This window comes from Melopsittacus undulatus, chromosome 2, assembly GCF_012275295.1.
Source record: "Melopsittacus undulatus isolate bMelUnd1 chromosome 2, bMelUnd1.mat.Z, whole genome shotgun sequence".
In the NCBI taxonomy this organism is placed as follows: domain Eukaryota; kingdom Metazoa; phylum Chordata; class Aves; order Psittaciformes; family Psittaculidae; genus Melopsittacus; species Melopsittacus undulatus.
This window is the reverse complement of record NC_047528.1, coordinates 116,792,901-116,815,907: the sequence shown is the minus strand read 5'-3', so window position 1 is coordinate 116,815,907 and position 23,007 is coordinate 116,792,901. Positions and strand designations below refer to the sequence as shown.

Sequence of the window (23,007 nt, the reverse complement as noted above, 5' to 3'; positions counted from 1 at the left end):
AAGCACCATTCCATATATCATTGTAATTATGTCACTGCAGCATCCAAACAAGTTCAGATCATTTAATCACTGTAGGGATAATAGATTACATACTTACTCAATACTCATTCTTGAGACCATATCCAAAGTTGTGAAACCTGCTGCCATGAAGTTATTTTTATACTGACCCATTTTTATGGAGTCCAGCCAGTCACTGACTGAAACAAACAAAGGATATTCTGGAACTTCACCAGGTGAATCTGGCATTCTGTAAAAGCAAATGCAAAGGTTACCAAAGCACTACAAAATACAACTTACTCTGGCAGGCATTATTTTCATTGAAGGGTAGAAGGAATGGGAGAAGAGCTTGGGCTGTCAAGGTCAGGTGTTAACTGAGGATCTCCTTAACCCCATTGCCTGTAACTTAAGAATCATGTCAGTCTGCCAAGTTGCACTACTTAATATGTATTTCTAAACCATCACAACTCAGTAACAAACTGAGGAACAAAGCTCTCCCACGGCTTTTATTTTTGTTCCCACAGAGTGTTTCTCTACAGATCTTACATGTTCAGGATTATAATAGTTTGTGAATACAATAGTCAAAGTGAAGGACAAACAGAATTTAACACAAGATAACATTTAAAAACATTAAAACACTGCAAGATGATTTTCACATATATCTACTAAAAACCTCACCTGAAACAGCTTCTTATTGCTACACCATTATGCAATGGGAACACTTTGATTAAAAGCCTAAAACTAATATTAGAAGAAGCAAAAAGAATGTAATTTTGTATCTTTGCTTTTACATAGAATTATATAGAGCAGCAAATAAAAATGAAGGAGCTAATTTAGTCCCATTTCTGTTTCAGGTCCTTTCCTTAATATTAGTGCAACTAAAACAGAAAGATAGAGAAACCCACTGAAGGTCTCAGAAAAACCTATGCAGATCTTCATCAAAGCACCTTTATCTGAAGGTGAATTTCAGCTGAAGAAGAGAGTGATTCCACCTGGACCTTCACCCATTTCAGCTGATATCCAGGGACAGCTTGGATCAATAAGCGTACAAAAACTGACAACTTCTCCTACCACAGTCTCACTTCTGCTGTGGCTGCATACTTTTCTGTAGTATTATTAAAGGAGAAAAACTTTGTGCAACAGTATCAAGAATTTGGTGTGGAATGGTAATAGCATAATCTTGTATCTGTTTACTGTTGCCATTCTTCTGCAGATAAAGAAAGATTTAGCAGGCTAAGACACAGCTACTTTCTGCAGGAAATTACTCTGAGGCAGTTCAGAAAGTGCTTGAGCACTGTCAGATGGAGAGACAGGCTGTTTGAATGGGGGGAGAAATATTACAAACAGAAGACAAGCACATAGGAGAAGCACCAAGAAAAACCCATACAAACAAAGAGATTCGCAAAGATTAAGGACAGAGCACACAGAGCTCAGACAAAAATAAGAAAAATAACTAATATAATCTGCACAACCTGAGAAAAAGAGTCCTTATACTCAAGTGTATTAATAAAACAAGCCTTAAAAGTGGCTTAAAGTTGTATGAAACCCCATAACTTTGTGAATTCAGAACTTTGCGGCTCTCTCTCACCCCTGCTTAGTGCCCTAAACCATCTAAGCATAGCCACTATGTGTTATACAAACAAGAAAGTACCAAAAAGGGTCTTACACAAGTACATCCTCCACTAGAGTGTGAAGGGTGCTGGGATTGCGGATCAGTTTGTCTAGGAAGTTGACAATGTCACTAAATTTTGGACGGTGGTTCCTCTCCTTTTGCCAGCAGTGAAGCATTAGCTGGTGAAGAGAAGCTGGGCAGCCCATGGGAGCTGGGAGCCTGTAGCCTTCTTCGATAGACAGTATAACCTAAAGAAATACAATGCATATGATTACTGGGCATGAGAATTAAATGCTGAAAGGACAGTGTAAAGTTGACAATTAGAAACCAGTGATAAGAATTAATGGCACAGTTACCCTCACTTTATGCATTTATGGGCTTCACTGAGGGAAGCATATGGCAATATGCTTGAGCACTACAAATGCATGTTACAGCACCTGGCAAATTTACCTGGTCATAATATGTTTCTGGTGATCACTATGGTTAGGATGTCCAAGCTGTTTATGAGTTAGTAAAATTATGGTGTTACCATATACCCTAAAGTGTATATGGTAACTTTTAGGTTCAGCTGATGTGAAAAACATGTTTAGGCAGGATATGGAAAAAACCAGATCTGATGTCACAGATAAATCACATGCATGAAAAATCACATCTGATCAGAATTGATGTGTAATAGGAGGTAGCAAAGTAGGCAAGGTCCATGATAAGCTGTCTGGATTCACTCTATATAAGACTTAAAAAACCAAGAGGGAGGGTTATAAGGTTCTGCAATGAGTGGTAGAAGCAGTGGGCATGATAGAAATTAGTGTCAGGATTTCTTGTATATAAAAGAGCAGAACAATAAGTGGTTGATCAAAAACAAAACTAGGAAAAAAATAACCCTACCACACACACATATCCCTTCCATGTAAAAATCCAACCAATGCTAAATGTTCCCTGAAGTACAAATGATTCTACACAATATTTATAATAACACAGTGCCGTTATGGGAAACATACCTACTGCATTCATACCTATTCTGCTTTAAGGAGGCATTTATCATCCTCGTACATGCTGCAGACATATTCATGCAGCTGGAAAGGGTACATTAAACTGTTTACAGCAAATCAATGTTTTATAGCACTAGCTGTAGCTTCAATATATTCAATCTTATTATCCTGGAATATATCCTCGTTCTCTTTTTGAATTCTGAATTAATGTTGTGGGCTCTGTTTAGCAATGCCTAACGCTTATGCTGCAAGCATTATGCAAATACATAAGAGTAATGAGGCTACATTAGGACCTTCGCTCCCTTTCATAGCATAGCAGAAAATGGAACAAGACTCTTGTAGCTGTACACAGCTGGGTCTCTAGTTTTAATCAGATGAGGTGATTTGGTCCTACAGTATGTCGTTCTCTTGTATCCTGGCAGAAACACCTATGCATGAAAAACAAGTGTCTGCAATAACACAGGGAATTAGGTTTGCATAAGGTTAGTTTTAGCCCCATCAGCAGCAGCAGGGGGATGTACAGGCTACTCCAAAGGCAGTGTTACTTGCCATTGGGATCTCTGAATTTTACACATACATGAGCATTGACAGATCACATATGTGCAGACAAGCCTAGCCATGCACATACAGAGGTAGTATCTAGCACCAAATGATTTGTCAATATGATAATCCTTTCACCTGCTTTTCTGGCTACGTGTTGATCTCCCTGGGATTTTACTTCAGTGGTCCAAAATCTGGACTGCTGAAATGGCTGCTATAGGAAAATATAAGATTACCAAAGAAATATTCCCTCCAAAGCCTTGCTTCCTAATGCTGAATATGATCTCTAGACTGATCCTGTTACATACTCAGGATGGGTGAAATTCAACCCTACGTGCACAAAATGTTATTCACAAAACTGTCAAAGCTCACGTATCTCAAGGAGGTTGTCAAAGGTGGCTTCATAAAACACAGGTGCTTGTTACAGTGTGAGGTATAGCTTAGTTGATACTTGTCACTGAAGAGGCAGTCTTCAGCAGCTCAGAAATGCAGCTATTCTCGTCTCTACACTTGACTACACCGGTTAAAAATGATGAATTTATGCGATGTATTTTGGTTTTAGGCAGAAGGAAAGCTTCTCTACTTTTATGAGACATAGAGCATCTGCTCAACACAACAATAGAGAGCTGATGAGGCTCTTCTACAATAATTTATTCAGCAAAAAGCCCCAGAAGCAACCCCAGTTTTACAGACAGTACATTTTCTCTGACACACTCTGCTTTACCGGATCTTTGAAAAAGAAGTTACAGTGCATTTGTTTCCTCTCTCATTCAAAAGGAACATTTCAGGATGAAGAGAAATGCCAGCTGGTACTGGGATAATTATAATTCCCCATTAATACTAGCATATTTTAAAAATAAACTGCAACTATTGCCTCATTAGTATCCCTTGTGAAGCAAGTGTTATTTTTAGAGTCTAAGAAGCAAGAGTAAAACTGTGCTAAGTGTCTGGTATTGCAATGGGAAGCAAGTCTCCAAGGAAGAATTAGGGCTTTTTAGTTCCTTATTTACTTATTTATTTTAGCTCCCGCTCTGCTACTTGCATAGGACCTATCTCTGAACAGATGAATTAGATATCCATATGCCTAAGGTATTAATTTTTTCTTGGTAACATAAAACTGTATCTATTATATACATATATGTATATAAACATATATAATATGTAAAGATTCTACATGTTAACATCTTTTACATGCTTTTTTTTTCCTTGTCAGTTTAAGGTTGAAGAAGCACCACATGAATCGTGAAATGGTCTAAATGTCTATATCTACAAGGGGGATATAGCAACAGCTCTAGCAATCGGTTGTAACACTTTCCACATTGGCAAATCAATGTCCCATTTATTTCAACCTGAAAGAACAGGAGTATCAGCATAGTTCCTATGCAAACGAATCCCCGAGTCTGCTAACAAAAAGGCTGGTTTCTGCTCTCGAGTTCTGGCTTCCTGATGAACACTTGATGGCTATCAAAGGAGGAAAACAAGCAGATACACTGTGCTGCCTTCAAACACTGAGAAAGAGGCTGTAGGTGTCTTTTCAGCAATCAGTAACTTCAAAACTCCTTAGAAGGTCTTGTGGGTCAACATGCATGTGAGTAAAACAGCCAGGGTGTATTTTTACAAGCACTCCTTTTTAGCAGATAAGAATATAAAGTTTAAGGGAAAGGGAGTATATTTTTACAGTTAACAAAGCTAATCTTTTCCATGCTTTTTAATGCTCATGCTTTTACTACTATAAAAAGAGGGACAATTCTTTTTACATATGTTTGAACACAGATGATATTAAACACTGGAGCCTGTTAAGTACATTTTATCATTTCTTTGTATGACGTTAGACATAGCTGTAAAGGTTGAAGACAGAGTTGTTATTAAATATGAATTGCAATACAAAATTACCTGAACAATAGTTTATGGACTTGTACCTAATATTTATGTGAGTTTCCTTTCAAAATACTTGGAAATTGGCAAAAAACTGCACCTGAAAATGAAGCTGTAATCTTTCTGATAGCTTCATTATTAAGAGTAACGTAAACTTTTGCTTTCAAAAGGCAACTGACAGATTTTTTAATGAGACTGAGGCAGAAGGAAGTCCAGAGGGACATTGTCCCTGTGTCCTGCTGACATCTGGAAAATCTACCAGGAGGGAGAGACAGCTGCTCACGTCTCATTGGTATGGAGCCAATTCCAGGTGCCTGCCAAGAGTTTTGATATCTGTGGGTTGAAAGAACTATATTAGAGTAAGTTATTTTTACTATTATAAGAAACTTTCATGAGTGTAAGGGCTTTTATTCTGTTTCCTGCAGTAGTTTTCTTGCATACTGATGCCAATCCATTAAATATTCTTTTTTAACACCATAGTTCTGCAACATGCACTCATTTATACAGTGGTCCCTAAGAGGTGTCCCAGTAGACTTCACTCACAGCTGTTCTACAAACCAAATGCATGGAATATAAATCTTCCTTTCCTCACATGAGCAGTAGCAAGGCAGGCTCTTAGCACAATCTGTTCATCACTACACTCCTTTCCTTGGAATGTTCAATATCTTAGCTAATGTTTATTAATTAAGCAATAAGACACAACAGACTGTGCAGCAGCCCTAATTAATGGACACCTCTGGTGCATGCCACACATCTAAGAAGGGCATTAATCAGCATCAACACAGGTCGGAAGTGACTTACCACAGTAATAAAATGGTTATTTACTTAAACAAGAACATTCCTCAAAGTTAGTAACAGTTTTAAGCGTCTACATTATCCTGTATACAGTACTAAAAAAATTATGAGAAGCATTTTCAAATCCAGTTCCCTAAAGTTCAGCTTCCAAATCCCTGCTTAGGAATATGAAGACAGGACACTAGATTTGCAGAGGTGTTGAGCCTCTGTGGCTTGCACTGACCCAATGGGTACTTGTGAACAGTTGTAGTCTCTCAAAATCAGACTGGGCTTATTTAGGTGGCAAGTATTAATTTACCTGGGTTACCTGTGCTGGCTCCTCGGGATTCAATTGCTGTGACTGAGAGATAAGTCATAGAATCAACAAGAGACCCTTGGCAGACTTAACTCACCCTTACTCTTCATCTGACTGAAGATGCGTTCACATGGCATATAGGCACAGTGTCAGCCAACATTGAACTTGCTTTTCCTGGCATTTATTTTTCCTAATACCTTTTCTAAATCTACCTTCTTTGAGCTTAAAGCCATTCCCCCTTATCCTATCCCTATATCCCCCTGTAAAAAGCCTCTGTTATACAATTATGATATTCTGTAACTTGCAGCATGCTACAGTTGTGGTGACAGTAATGCACTGTTTCTTTAACCTACAGACAAGACCTGGCAGTCCTCAGGCAGACCTGAGCTACTCAGGTCTCAGACATGCTTCTGAAATGTGCATGGATTACCAAAGTTGCTCGATATACATGGAAGTCAGAGTAAAGTGATACCTGGACTAATTACCTGGAAATGGCAGCCTGAGGCTGGATAAAGCCCGATCTGATTAGCATTCAGTGTCAGTGCTGGCAAATAAGGGAGAACAGAAACTAAGAGAGCAACAGAAAGATGAAGGGGTACTGCTTCCTACCTGTCCTTCAGACTCTCCTCCCTAATGAACCACTGCAGCGCTTGCAGCCTGCTCAGGAGGTGGCTCAGTGGTGAGAGGGATTGCTGCGGTACTGGGTGGTATCAGCGTGGGGGTCAGGGAGCTTGTGGGGCATGTGGATGCCCATCATGTCAGAACTGGGCTCCAATCCCCATTCCCTTGATAAGAAGAGTATGAAGGATGGTAAGACACCTGCCAGCCTCACATCAAGGCTGGGAGGAACTGACCAGCAAGGTCTTACAATGTGGCTCTTTGAAGGAAAATAATGTCAGTTTGCCTTAAATTGGGTGTTTGCAAGCTGTGGCAGTTCAGAAGCTGATAAGTGGCTCTCAGTTCAGGCAAAGTACTGAGGCTGGGGTACTCATTTTTCCAGTTGGTGTCTGCTTGCTCATTCTGTGCTATTAACTTCAAATCCATTGGCCCACTTCAATCAAATCAAACAACTTGTGTAAGAATCAGCAGCTGGTCAGAGGCATAAAATTCACTGTAGGACACAGAGACTTAAATATATAAGAAATCCATACACAGATGATTTCATACTGTGCCCCAGGGAAAAGAAAAACCAAGCTTAATTCAGTAGTCTAAGCTTAGGTGTCTGATTTTAGACTCCCTTGAGTATCCTGTGTGGCCTTCAGTTGTTGCTCCAGAAGGACTCAGGTCTCCTGCATGTCCTGTGTCAGCCACATGTGGAGATATTCATTATTCTAGGGTATCTCAAATACCAACAGATTGCTAGCTGTGGAAATCAGAATTGAGCCTACTGGGCTTCTCTGCTTATTTACAGTAGGTCCGTGATGTGCTTATAGTTCAGATAGTAACAAAATAATGTCTGCACTGAAGAGAAAAAGTCTATTTCATCTCAGTGGTCGTTTGGTCTCTCTAAATGGGCAACCAGCCACCACTGCCTGGTCAATCAACAGAAACATAGCTCAAAACCAGGCACAGTAGGTATCATCCCATACCTGGTGTTAATTAAGGAGCACAGCAGGGAGCTGGGCTGCTGGCAGGTAAATGCATGGAGAGAGGATGGAGGCTGTAGGCATTGTCAGGGGAGAGTGATCTACAGGAGAGCTGGTCTAATTCCAAAGGGTGAACTCACAAGAGAAATGCTGGAGTTTAGTTAGGATTATGGTACCGGTGAAGCTGTAAAGTACAAATCCGAAGGAAATAAGGCATTATTAGTTCTGCTAGACTATTCTTTTCGGTAGTTCTAGTTGTTTTTTTTCCTTTTCTTCCTGAAACACTCTGAAATGATGTTTTTTAAATGAAAATCTCTCTCAGATCCTTATCCCCAAATGACTGATCAGCCTTAACAAGCAACAGGACTTGAACAGTTATTCAGACAGCTGAATAACTTAGCAACAATATAAAAACAGCCATCTGGGAAAAGTCTTGTCAGCTCTTCAGAACCAATGCAGAGGTATTCTAGGCACATCTATGAAAAAGGTTAAGATGAGTTGGCTTATATTCTCCATTTTGACATAGAGATTGATGGCCGGTGTGAAGATTGAATATACCAGTTTGAGCTGTCATAGGGATCTATCAAACAAGAGGCTGAGTGAAAATTTAAATTGTGCTGGAGAAAAAGCCATTTCCCCTTTGCCATGTCTCATTTCTAGCCTTCAATTTTGCTGGAAGCAAAAGTTTTTTAATTGGGAGGGTTTATTTGGCCTTTTGCAAAAAAAAAGCAGAGGAAAACATGATGTTGTTATGAGGGAGGATTATGTCCTGCACTGTGGTTAAGCCTATGTGTAGTTTTTAAGGTAAACTGAAAGCATTTAATTCTTAGAAATGAGAACTAGCAAGTACATAGAATCATAGAATAGTTAGGGTTGGAAAGAACCTTAAGATCATCCAGTTCCAACCCCACTGCCATGGGCAGGGACACCTCACACTAAACCATGGCACCCAAAGCTTCGTCCAACCTGGCCCTGAACACAGCCCAGAGATGGAGCATTCACAGCTTCCCTGGTCAACCCATTCCAGTACCTCACCACCCTTACAGTAAAGAATTTCTTCCTTATATCCAATCTATATTTCCCCTGTTTAAGTTTTAACCCATTACACCTTGTTCTATCATTATAGTCCCTAATGAAGAGTCCCTCCTCAGCATCCATATAGGCCCCCTTCAGATGCTGGAAGGCTGCTATGAGGTCTCCACGCAGCCTTCTCTTCTCCAGGCTGAACAGCCCCAACTTTCTCAGCCTATCTCATGGCAACTTAACTCTTCTGGACTTTAACCATGTATGTCCACTGAAGGGTACTGTCAGACGATATTAGAGATAATGGGCCCATTTTTTAGTTCCAGTATTCCTTCAAATTTTGATTTACAGCTTTACTGAGAACTGCATCACCTTGCATATCCGATGCTGATTTCCAGGGATTTGGATGAAAGCCACATACAGGCACCATTAAACCTGGCATGCTGGATATGACTTTTTGTAATATCTCTTTAGTCCATGGGAAGAAGCTAGTCAAGGTTTTAGTTATAGAGGGCCAAGCCTTCAGGTTGCATGAATTAACTGTCACATTAAAGTTGACAGAGTTATGCTGATTTAAGTAAGCTGAGGTTCCAGCCTCCAGTGAATGAGAAAGCAAAGCAGGGCAGGGAGTGACAATCAGTTTCAAGGAACATTTCAAAAACCAGTAAGTCCAAAGCAGTACTTACATCCTGGTTGGACATCTCCCAGTATGGTCTCTCACCGTAGGACATCACCTCCCACATTACAATCCCGTAGCTCCACGCATCGCTTGCTGAAGAGAACTTCCTGTAAGCTATAGCTTCAGGAGCAGTCCATCGTATGGGGATTTTTCCACCCTGGAAAATATGTTGTAAACTTGTCAATATGACTGGAATACAGAATAGCACATATTTAAATGGAGAAAAAAAATCCTGGGTGCTGAGATTCGATGTTCTCTCCTCTGTCAATTTGCCTTGTCAATTTGCTGCAAGTGGAAAGGAAGAAAGACACCTTCTCTAGAATCTGATAAAAATTCATTTGGCTTTGTAGCCTAATTCACCAAAAGCAGCACTTTGTGAAAACAAAACTCAGTTCAAAGAACAGAAAGCATTTTAGATGATTCATGCTTGTTTAGTCACATAATTAGAGCATGTCTTTTGATTTAAAACATCTGAAGCCTGAAATTCCTAGGACACTGACATTAAAACTCTTTCTTTAAATGAAAGAAACATCTATTGCAAAATGGAACAACAAAAGCACTGAATACAATTGTATAATCAGAAAGGAAACTATAGGCTTTCCATTGCTCTTTGCTTTAGTTAATCTCATTTAATTTTTGTTGTGCATTTAAATATCCAGGCAAGTAGCAAACCAAGCGTGTGTCTCATAGGTGTTTCCTTGGGATATTGAATAGTTTTGTTCTGCAGCTTTCAACTTAAAATCCAAGTACTACCATGCACAAAAACCAACCAACCAAAGGTAAGAATTCAGTCAACAAACCTGACTTACTCTTTACTACAGGATGCAGAACTTTTGTGATATTAGTAATTTAAACCATTCAACCTCTTCTGTTCTCCCACTAATAGTTTACATACAAAACCTACTTTTGCATTTCAGAACAAAGTATTTCTTTTCATATATACTTATCTCTTCAAAAGTATACAGTTTTCATTTCAAAAACTGTACATTTATTATCATTCTCCATTTAACTCTTTAAAAAGTATATATAAAGAGCAGTACACTTATGGTGCCACTAGATGGTAGAAGGAAGCAGTCAGCAGTAGTTCTTTCAACAAGCAGTAACAGATTCTGCTCAGCGTTATAATTGTATTTCTGACAAACAAAAGCAGAAATGAACTAGAACACCCACTTGGCAATCAAACAGAAACCACAGTTAAAAACAAGTATGTAAATCTCCGTTAATTTGCTTTGAATAAAGAATTGTCTGCGAGTTGTTGAGGCCCGACTTCAACTGACTGAGAGGATGGTTGTTTTACTAAGAGAGTGCTCAAAAGCAAAGCTCTGTGTCTGTGTGGATGTGCCAGTAAGCTGAATTCTCATCACCAAGTCTCACCTGCTGATGAAAAAACCTATGGTTAACATTTATGTTGTATGGTTAACGTTTATGTTTTATAGTTAACATTTATGTTGTGTGGTTAACATTTATATTGTATGGTAGTTATGACAGTAGCCAAGATGCCCTTTTTATGAGGTTACATATTTTGCAGCTGCTTTTTAAAACCTTTGCTTACTCAGTTGTAGTTGAAGTCAGTGGCAAACCACCTACTGATTTTAACAGTAGCAAGGTATATTACTATAATCAAGGTATTACAATAATCAGTAATAGGAAATATATTTTCAGCTACTCTAAACCTTATGTGTTCTTTTATTATGCATGAGCAGCTATTGCTGTTCAGTCTCATAGATCTCTTAAGTATTAAATTTACAGTATGTACAGTATTAAAAACACTGCATTTTTGCCAAAGCACTTCCCCTACCTGCTTTTCTTAATTCAATAACCTGGTGGTCTGATCACTCCTGTGAGGTGCAGAGGACTTCACACCCCACCTGCTGCCATCTCTGAGCCTGCCCTTGCCAGCACTGCAGGACACTACCGGTCCCTTCCTAGTACAGCTCTTCCGCTTGGGAAGCAATTACAAATGCTTTGGGTATGAGAATGAAGACAAGGTGACAAAGGAGTTTTGTGAGAAGACATTCTCCAAGGAAAGACCAGCAAAATCTTGTTTCTTCCCCAGGAAACAGTTAAGCCTTCTAAACAGACTGGATAGGAGCATTTTGTGTTTGATCTCACAGTCTGGTTACAACAGTGTTTTGGTGGGATACGTGAGTCCAAGCTTCCTGAGGCAGTGGAAGATGTAGATATTCAGTGCCCCAAATGTACACTTCAGACTGAGCTGTCCAGCCAAAAGGATTTGTCCTCTGAGAAGCAGAACATTTTAGAGTGTAAGTGCAAAGTATAGTTCAAAGTATTGCTTCAAACCACAGCATTATGGGCCTTATCCTTTTTACTGGATTGGGCTCAGCCCTTTAGTTTTAGGCATTTCATTGTCAAAGGTATGCAATTCCACCCTTAGATCCCTGGCTTCTGCAGCTTTTTGGGGACATTTTCCTAGCCAAAGTCACAGGTAGGAATTTAACTCCTTTGGACCTGGGCACATGCACTTTTAGAAAGGTAAGCAACAATCATGCCCATCTGTATCACAAGAGACACTGCCCAGACAACCCTCAATGCTCTTCCTCGCCAGCAGCATATCAGTCCTGGCTGTTAAATGATGTAGAATGTGAGACACTTGCTCCAGCACAGGAGTTCACTGTCTTAACCTTGTCTTACAAAGCAATCCCCTTGGTGCCTTTGGCTTCATGTCTACTCAAGATACTTTTTGGAGTGCTACAGCATTTGAGGGAGCATGCAAAAGTAAAAACACTGTATTTTCTTATTACAGATCTCAGGAGGTGACAGGAATGGTTGTGTTAATGTAAGACTTTGTTTATCAATACAAACTGATGAAACAACAGGTTACTATGAGCCTAATTTCTAATTTGTAGTGTTTTATTAATAATTTACTATTTTTTTTCAATATTAATGAAAACTATTCTGTTAATAATTAAATACTTGTAGGAAAACATAAATCTATACATGCAAATGAAACACATTTGGATATTTCTAGATTTTACTTTTAATGTCTGTAAAATAATAGGAAAATTATTGTTTAAAGTGCGTCCTTTTCATAAATCTGATTATGCACTCCCAAAGTATACTCAAAAAGAAGTAACATCTTGAGCAGCATTTGCAGCTATCTTTGTGACTACTGGCTAAATATAAATGAGTTTTAAAGAATCTGATTAGACTACATCTTGTTTCATGACACAGCTTTACTGATCCCTTTTGGAATGAAACATTAGTGGCTCCTTGAGTGCGAAAGTGAGAACAGAGTCTTACCCCAGTTCAAGACAGTTCCTGTTCAAGGGCATAAGATGCCTTCAGTGTTGTAATGTAAAATCAACATCTTTTGTGCTGGCTGTAGTGACAATGCAAAGCAAAGCCTCTAAATTCTTTACAGTGGATTCATCTTGTGCATGAAGATGTTCTGTATTCATAAAAATGTAAATCTCAGTACTTAATTGTGTTTGCAGAATATCTTTCCATGCTAAAAACTGCTTTATTTATGTGGAAGCCATTCGTAAGGAGGGGATTCCAGTATGACTACCTGAAGAGATCTATATGATGGGACAGTAGCAATAGCTGCTCATGCATAATAAAAGAACCCATAAGGTTTAGTGTAGCTGAAAACATATTTCCTGTTTCTGATTAGAGTAATAAACAGTGTTACTGATATTGGACACGTCTTCTTACATTTTGATCTAACTGGGAAAATAATAAATGCAATTCTTACTGTTTACACAATGCCCCACCTTCAAATTAAGATAATTTATAAATCATCTACTTTTTTCTATTGTAGCAATGAAATCTATCACAGCTCCCTGGATTAGAAAGCCCTTAAAGCAAGCCTGTTTTGCTTTTAGGTTATTCTTTCTCTTTTGAGAGGGCAGGGGAAAAGGGCAAAAGGGGTGTTAGGAACCCAATTATGTTTCTGTCTCATCTCATGCATTAATAACCATATCAGTGATAAGCTAATTTTATTTTCACATAGTAAAAGAACATTAACAATGCTAGTCAAATAACTGGAATTCAATCTTTTTTTCCCCTATGCTGCCAGCTGAATACTGCCCATCTCCTGAATTTTTCTCTATTGTAATTTAATAAGCAATTTTACTATGCAGTGTCAAGAGTCCCCTTGGAATTAGATTAGGCTCACATTGCTTAGCTTGTAGAACTGTTTAGAGATCAGCCCTTGAAATGAAATTCACCCCTCGCTCACCCACACCCACACCTATACACAAGCTCACTTTCCCTACAAAGCTGGCAACAGCACAGTTTGCCACACATTTAAAGACAGAATGGGAACTATGTGCTGCAGAATGCATCATTCTTTACCTCAAGCTATGCATAAGAGAGAGAGACAGACACCCTAAAATAATGTCTCTTCTTTGAGCTTACAACAACAAAAGTGCTTGTGATCTGGTATGTGAAAAGACCCTGGTGAGGCAACCGACACTGACTGCATGTGTTGTCCAACAGGCCACAGGCACGTTTTTGATTTGATCTCATTTGATTTTTTTTGTTGAATGGTACATGTCAGACATCTTTTTAAAACCAAGAAATGTTAACAGTTTCTTTAATCAAATATTTAAATATAGTTCAAAACTGCAGCAGAACAATGTAAGTGGCAGCTAAGGTCCATTATTCTACCAAGATGAAGGTCAGGATATATCAGCACTATCAAAATGTGTGATGTGAAAAATGGCAGAGGGAGCACAGAAGCAAAGAAGGAAGCCTATTAAATGCCCAGAACTTTTGGCATGCCATGCTAGCTAATTAAAGTGAGGAGTGCTACCACTGAGAACCTTAGATAGAAAACTGAAGGTAAGATGTGTGGATGTGCCAAGACAGTGATACACGTAAGCAGCCAGAATCAAACACAGCACATCAGACCTGCGATGCCCTCGAACTAGCAGTGATGTGAAACAATGCCTTTTTCTGTTGAAAAGCCTGTTCTGTATTCTCTCTGAATGACAGGCACTGCAGAGGGACTGTCACAGAGCTGGCTGCAGTTTTCCTAAATGCTGAGGTGCAAACCCATCAGTTCCAGATGTACAGACATCTAGAACTGTCTATTTCTAGGACAAAAGCTACTGAACTATGTGCACCATTAGTCTTATCTGGCACAGTAATTCCTATGCATCTGTCAGTATTTCTTTATGTATGACGTTACTGAATCGTGCAATAATTTTCCATGACAGCAGTGTAGTGTCTGTCTTTTTCTCTACCCCAAATGACAGAAAAAGGGGAAAAAAAGAGAACTTTGGAGTGAAGAGAGACAAAAGTAATGAGAGAGATTAGTTTTAAATATTGTACACAATTCATCATTCTGTACAAAAGCCTTATGCCACCCTACTGGGGTGAAGGTTTTATTTGAGCACAAGAATCAATTTCTTTCATGTACAAAGTTACAAATAGTCAGAATTTAGCAACCTGAAATCATAATTTAGGATTATTCAGTATTATCAACAGTCTTCTCTAGTGTCTATTGAAACATGAGAGAAACTAATGGCAAGATAACCAAACTGCTCTGAAAAGGCATTTTGGAATTGGCTCTCATTAGGCCAAATTCCAGTCGGTTACAGCAGTCTTTCAGTTCCCTCAGAACTGAAATGCACAAAATCCCCTCATTTTCAAGAACACTGGATTTACTTTCAACCTCTGGGGAAATATTCATGTTCTTCAAAATATTCTGATTAACTATGCTGAAGTCAACTATGTGCAACTTCATTGTTTCCCCCTAAATTAGCTATCCGGTTCTTCAGAACACATTGTTTATGATTTTAAGAGTAAGTCAATTTTAGTAAATGTTAACCCCTGTAGTACACATCTATTTGTGTTTTCTAAAAGGGGGAAAGCTCTCACTTTGTCTTCCTCAAGATCATGAGGAAGATGCATTGAGTAGTGGTATGCATACACAGAAAATCTTCAGAAAGACATCTATATCCTACCCCATCGTCTTTTTGTAAAAAATAAAGAATTTAAATATTAAATTAGTGTGCCAAATACTGAAGAACTATGAAATCAGGACTGCTCTCTAAAAGATCTGTGATTCTTATTAGTAGTGGCAGTAGTATTCCCTTTGAAACAGAACACTTCAGCATGCATTCCCTTGCCTGTTCTGAGGCACTGATCTTCACTTGGATTGGAAGATAATAAGAAGTCTGAAAAACACATAGCTTTGACCCTCCAAATACATGTAAGTGATAAAGCAGTGAATATTTCTGACCACTTACATCTGTCCTACATTCATGTTTTCTTGAGAGCGCAATTTAAAGAACTTTAGGCAATGACAAATATACAGTAAACTACCACATACAAGTGGTTGATTCAATTTTTTCTTGTTTGTTAACTAACTGGACCACAGACATCTTTTTCTTGTTAGCTGTGATGCTTTTTCTCCAAGCTCCTCATTGAAAGACCCGAGGTTTTTACACATTTAAGAACATGTTTGTTTAGTTTTGAAATGAACACAGTCGTTCATTCCAGAGATCGAGCAAAAGGGGTCCATGACTGAAGATGGGAAGGGATCTCACTCTTCCAGAGTAGAAAGCTCAGTTAAAAGTGTTTTTTTAGGAAAGAAGAGGAAGAATAAAAGAGATTTTAAGAAGATTCGCTTTGGAAGTTAACTGGTTTACACATCAGCACAGACAGAGCTGTCAGAGAGCAGCAGGAACAAGGCTGCCTCCCTATGGATAGGGGAGCCACAGCTGGCCACCACGGCAGCTGGGCAATGACATCGTGGACAGGCTGAACCCCATCGTGTCTGAGGGCAAGAACAGGGCAAGATGCTGATGACAACAGGCACCATAGACAGGCCTGTGAGCATCAGTTGAAGGCAAGGTAGCAAGCAAAGGTGAATCAAGCAAATCCAAACAAATTCAGTCCAAAAGGGGTCACTGGAGCAGGGATTAATGGCCCCAGGCTGAGCTAAAAGGACTGGTCTTCAGAGACCTGTTAAGAACTAGACAATTGTACAAAGTCAAATAAACATGAGCATTTTTCAGAACCTCTTTAATGGTGAGACGGGTGGGACAAAGAGCTGCACAACATTGCAGAGAGTGGGGCTTTGCATTCGCTAGGATTGAGAATGCACCAGTGAATTTTACAGTACTGGGTGCTTGGCCTTCAATCACAGCAAAATCCTTTCCTCTTCTGAAATTAAATATCAGAACCATGCATCTCTACCAAATCCAGTTTAGAAACTATAGCACTACTTGACAGTAATGATAGGAAAAAAAATGTAATTTTTCTTGAAACTAATATTTCTGGCAAAGATCTATCTCTTTTCAAGAGCATCAATTCCAAGCTATCTGCCAGCTGTGTCAGCACAGCTCACATTACAGCCGTAACCAATTTCTTGAAAGTAACTCCTACGGAGTCCTTCCATCTGCACATCCTGAGCCTATCTGCTTTGCTTACACAAGTAGCCCCACTGAAGTAAGTGAAAAGGATTTGTTCTGAGATGCTTATTTGAAGGATACCTTACATCGCACAACTCTGTAACAGAGGAATTCACAACAAAGTCCATTTTTACAATAGAACTAGGTTACTGAATACAAATATATCTCTAAATCCAAGTAATTTAAAGTGAAAAAGAACAGATGCTACTGGACACTACGCTTAGAAACATCAACAAAGACTTGTCTCTGAAATGATGCCCCTGACTTGCCCAGGGCTTCAAGAAGTGTTTATTATTGGATCAAAGTAAACCGTTACCACACGCTGCTTGAACGCTTCATGTCATTAACTACCATTAACGATTTCACAGCTAGTGATCTCCACATGCATAGCTTGTTGACGTGCACAACAAACAGTTCCTATGTTTCAAGCAGCCTCTTTCTGTGCTGCCATAATGGCCAGATCATTCACACTCTACTGCCTTGCCATAATTCCTTCCACACCATGCCACTTGAAGCGGCCAATAAAAACTCAGGAGCATATGGAAACTTGAAAATTGAGGACAAAGTGAAATAGGTTCAAATGCAGAATTAACAACATATAAACTACAGTACTGTCTCCAGTGTTAATTTTCATATTCCATTGTTTGGGATGTATTACATTGTAATACATTGGAAACGATGTATGTACATTGTTTTCTGTACTAGAGAGAATGCACAGGAACCTAGCACTGAATTCACACACAGATTTCTCTGGCGTACACTAGATTCTATTTATGTCAGGTTTCTTTAAAACTTTAGTTTAGAGATAAGTCAGAAACATAAGAAAAATCAGGGTTTTCTTTTGACAGTTACAGTGCCACACACAGATATACAAAAGATCAGAATTATTATGAGGCTGAGCTACTCTGCAAGTATCATTGCTTTAGTTTTCATCCCAGCTGCATCAGGAAGTGCAGAGGAGAACTAGTATCTCAGTAACTGATGAACTAAATGTTCTGCTCATATTTCTGTAAGGTCTCTTCTCATTTTATCCTGAAGGAGTTTGCTGGTTATTTAAGATTCAGTCAAATTATGGATAAGTAGCTGGTCAAAAGACAGGAAACAAAGTCAGAAAGAAAAGGTCAGTTTTTGGAGTGGCATCCCCCTGGGACCAGTGTTCATGTACTCCTGGCAATGTGTGTAGAATCTAAAATACAGGCTGGATGGCAATGAGGTGCAATTGTGCTAACAATCCAAGGGTATTCATGGTAGCAAAGATGACTGACCACAAAAATTAGCCGAAGAATCTTATGATACTGAGTTACCAAGTCATAAAACATCACAAGATTCAGTGTCATAGTGATGCACACAGAATAAAATGCTCCCAACTACATAAAAAACTAACAGGACTCTGTACAAAACTACTGCTTTTTAAGACAGATCTTGTGGTTGTAACAGATAGATGGCTCTGTAACACTATCAACTCCATGGTCAAAAGCAGACTAAAAGGAAAAACAATGAGATTAAATGATAGAAAAAATCAGGAAAACTAAAGCATGGCACTGTTAAAACCTAGGATATTCCTGCATTTTGCTTACTCACTGCAGTCTTGATCCCCTGTCCCCCCATTGAAACTAACAGACTTGCACAAAAAGGGTGTTCAAGGGTACAGAATAAAAGACACTAAAAATTTCTATACAACCCTGAACCCAGTGTAATTCACTAGTTGCTTGCATTTTAGAGATATACTTCTGAGCTCACCAGCACTGCAGCTCTCTAAGTCTGATGATTATTCCCTTCCTAGGATCTCAGTTCACTTGCAGGTGAAATATAAACACGTAGTATAATAGCACAAAGTGGAAAAAAGTGGATGGTGAACCTGTCCTCAACCTTCTGGGGGAAAGTTAAAGAAAATGAAAATGTTACATTTAAAGAAAGGCACTGATGTGAGGTGTTCTTTGATGTGAGACAGAATGTGTCAATGGTTATATGAAGGATCACAAGACATCTAGGTTTTGCTACTGATTCTATGGCTCCATTTCTACGTTTCTGTGCAGGATCCCAACATTTATACTTACCCTTTACGACCAAACCCTTTGACAAAAGGAAATAAAGAGTTCTACTGCTGGTAAGTTTTAGCTACAGAAAAAGGAGCAAGTACTAAGGAGATAAACTGGCAGACTTAGCTATGTAAAAATACCGCCCTAAGATAGTAAGGGCTGGCTACTGGGTGAGCATGTAAAGGGCTTATATTTGCTCCATGGAGGGATGACACTATCTTGTAAATAGCTCAGTCTCATATCTTTCATCAGCAATAAATGCTTTCACTTTGGAGAAAAAAAGGAACAGAAGCATTCCCAGACTGTTGGGAAGCATGCAAGTTTCATGTCTCTGAGACCTCATGCTGCATACAAATTTTATGTGCTGTAGGGGAGATGGGAGAACAGATGCTGATGAAGACGAAGCAGCTGAGTCCAAGGCCATGGGTCAAGAAGCATGATGGGGCCAGGAACCTGTCAAATACTGGGCACCATTCTCCTGCCTTCCCATCTGGGGACAGGCTGAGACGAAGGCAAGGAGGGGCTTTGCCAAGGCCAGGGTGGGCAGTGAGGCTCAGCAGAGGATGGGAACAGCCGGTAATGTATCCCTGGGACTAAGCTAAAAAGCTCTCAGTGCCGTCCTACTGGTTTTCCAAAGAAACAAGTGACTGTCTTGTCAGCCAACCCCCAGGCTAGGAGATCTGAACTGCTGGCAATTTCAAGAAGCATGGATGACAGAAAGGGAGAGGCAGAGAAGACATCAAAGGCTAGATCAAATCATCCATATGTGGTGTCTGCAGTCCCTTCAGGTACTATCACCTGCTTGCTAGCTGTCATTTTAGGAAAATGCAGGTCTCTTACTGTCTGCTAGTTCTCTCCAGAGATCTCAGATTCCCCATGATATCTCAGAGGGCATTTGACCTCTACTTACAGGCAGCTGATCCCTTCCTGGTTTCCCACATATTAAATGAAAAACAGTACCTAAGCAAAGGAGAGAAATGACAGTATTTCTCTTGACAGAAAGATATAAGAGCTCGATGTGCAGCCAGAAGGTGGCTGCACAGACTGCACAGTATCAAGGACAACATGCTCTCTGTGTGGGCTACTTGGGAGACAGGTATATGGATGAGAAAGGTCTTATGAGTAATTTGTTATTGTATGAGGCCACAGGGGCATGGGAGGGATCTAACCTTTACCAGGGAAGTGAAACTGGTGGAGGACAGCAAGAAGCTAGAGGTATCATGAAGGTGCCATGAGAAGACTCAGATCAGAGGTTACGCTATAGAGGCTACAGAAGACAGCCTGAGAACATGAAAATGCAGTTGATGTACGTAATGGAGTCCTAGAACATAGGCTTCAGCAATTTGCTTCTTGTGAAATAGATTTTCCCCTATCTTCTGACTAAAGAAGTTATTCTGTTACTGTAGAAGTTATAATACAGTGCTATCACCCCATAACTGCACAAACATGCATGTAGCATAGCACCAAAGAAATGAAAACAAAAGCAGTTTTCAGTCCAAGTTTGTGTTTCACACAAAGTTTCCCTGATATTTCTATTTGGTTTAGTGACATATTGGTATTGTCCATAGATCACTGCAGCATGGCAGCATGCAAGTTGTTGAATAATAGGATAACCATCTGTTTGATGATGAATTGTTTGGCATGGAAATGTGGTTGAGCCTTCCTACAGATCCACATTCAACTACATCTCTGTCGAATGTCTGCATAAAGGGCACTGAACACTAAGTTTCTATTTCACTATCCACAGCAGCTTACAGGATGAAGCACTGACTGATACATCTGATAGCAGCTCCAATCATACTAATGGCAATGCCATTTTAATATGTAGCACTTATACAAGTGTAATGTTGGTTTACAGACACAAATCTGCTTCTGACAAGTAGTATTGCACTTCCTAGACTTTTGTACTTATTTTCTATATGTGGATATATTTTACTATATCCAGAATTGTGGATTTAATATATGCTATGAATTGTGGCACTGGGATACCTTTTGTCCCATAAGTCAGTTGACTTTACTCCTTGTATTCCCCAGATTGCATAAAGTTTTGAGTAATACCCTATTAGATTACATTTTTCTCATGATGCATCATACTAAATCATCATCTGACTGATGATAATGTAATAGGAATAACAGATTAACATAATTTATCGTCCCTGTACTTTGCTCATGGATTATTTAACTTTATCATATAATATATTAGTTGTCTCTTCTGTGATATATTACAGTAAGACATCAACAGAAAGAAACATTTTGATGCAGTAGTACTTGGATACTGTGAATATTGTACTTGGATACTTGGCTATTAGGAAAAATTTCTTCACTGAAAGGGCTTTCAAGCAGTGGCACAGGGTGCCCAGGAAGGTGGATAAGTCACCATCCCTGAAAGTATTTAAAAGACCTTTTAGCTGTGGCTCTTAGGGACATGGTTTAGTGATGGACTTGGCAGGGCTAGGATTATAGTTGAACTCTATGATCTTTAAGGCTTTTTTGCAACCTAAATGATTCTATGATTCTATTTAACAGTAGAGCCTGTTACCCAGGGATAAACAGCTCTTGGGGGTACTTTAACAGAATAGTGTGATACAAAGGTAAGAAGATACCTGGCATAATGAGAGTTGTGATTATTCTCAGACATCAGGTTTGCCACTGGTGCTAGACCAGCTGTGGTCTGTCGTGTAATAGTAATTTATCTGAATTTCTATACACCCTCTAAAGCAGAGGGGACTTTGGGATTACCTTCATGAATTTACCAAGAAGCTTCAAAGTAGCTGAAACTTGTTTTGACAATTCAGAGTGCCTCTACAAATAAAAAAATGCCAGGGTGCCTATTTCACTACAAAAACCCTAACAGAATAATGAGGAGGGTTTGTGTTTATTTTAATTTAGAAATATTAATTTAGCAGATGTAGATTAGCAAATAACAGATTTTTTTTTTTAACCAAAAAATCACTGAGAAGCAGTGATTAAATAATTTGGCTTAATGCAAATTAAGCCTGTGCATCTAGTCAAGTTGTGGCAAAGCTGGCTGAACTCCTGCCTTCAGACACAGATGAAGGGCAGTTGTGTTTACATGGCCAGCTCCCATAATACAAGGGTGCAGCTTCTGCAGGAAGTTCCCTTTTGTGTTATAACAAAGCATATGCACTAACATTTTTCTTTTTCTCAATCATCTCTGTTACATTTGCATACTGAAAATAAATATATGTATATATGCTTATATATACAGGAAAGGGATTTTCAAAGCTCTTCTGGTGGACAAGCAAAGCAACATGAATTCCAACAGACAGCTCTAGCACAGCTGTGCCTGCAGCATCTGAAGGTAAACTCAAGTAATAGCACTGGGTAAGAGAGGGTAAATCAAAACCATTCAGCAGAACTCAATGACATTTTAGGAAAAAGCATTTTTCTCCTTTGTCTGTAGATAGATGACAATATATTCCTTTGCTCCCCTTGATTTCTGATTATTACCCTGTATACTTACGGAAATTAAAGGCAATGCATTTGGTATCACTCAAGTATGAAATTATGGAATACTAATGCATGGTTTTGATTCCTTATTTTTAAGGTCTGTGTAAAGTGCTAAAGCATAAGCCTACCTTCAAAACCAGAAATGCTTATCAGTTCAAGAGCCAGAACACTAATGAAAACACCTCCTACTTTCACACTCATAGCAAAGTGGTGTATATTTTATAGTACATGCATCTCTCCATTGCTCATTTCAGGGTAGACTGGAAAATTTCCAGACTGAACTGGTGGTCATTCTCAGTAATTCCCTACAATCCCCTGGGTCTGTTGAGTCCCAGTGAAAGAACTGAAGAAAGAACTTGAACCTTGCAAAGGATGGGTAACATACACCTGGTAAAACCACTCCTATCAACATGAGAAACTTGTCCGGTAAACACAGTGTCCACCTATTCTACCCCACCAAAACCAACACTGAAGAGAAGCCACCATCCCTTATCAACACCTTCCAGAACATGACTTAATTTATTCAAGGTACAGGAGAGCTCAGTAATTACAACCTCACGAACGTTTTCCACTCAAGATCTCGCTTCACAAAACTTCATTTTGTCTAAATGAAGTTGTTGAGGGCATGCTCTCCTTTCCCATTTCACCCACAGTTTGGAACTCAAACAAAGAAACAAACCCAGAAGGAGGAAATACAAATCTTCAACTTCTCATGGACATG

At 39.2% G+C, this 23,007-nt stretch overlaps 1 protein-coding gene across 2 annotated transcripts in view; it reads right to left on the bottom strand.

Annotated features, from left to right (window-relative positions):
- Nucleotides 1–23,007, bottom strand: part of EPHA6 (EPH receptor A6) — a 436,532-nt gene that overhangs the window by 2,943 nt on the left and 410,582 nt on the right. For both annotated transcript variants that reach the window (XM_034072841.1, XM_013127941.2), the window contains 3 exons: nt 9,399–9,548; nt 1,664–1,857; nt 98–247 (listed from right to left, as the gene is read on the bottom strand). In XM_034072841.1, the coding sequence (XP_033928732.1) occupies nt 98–247; nt 1,664–1,857; nt 9,399–9,548 (494 nt within the window). The remainder of the gene's footprint in view (nt 1–97; nt 248–1,663; nt 1,858–9,398; nt 9,549–23,007) is intronic.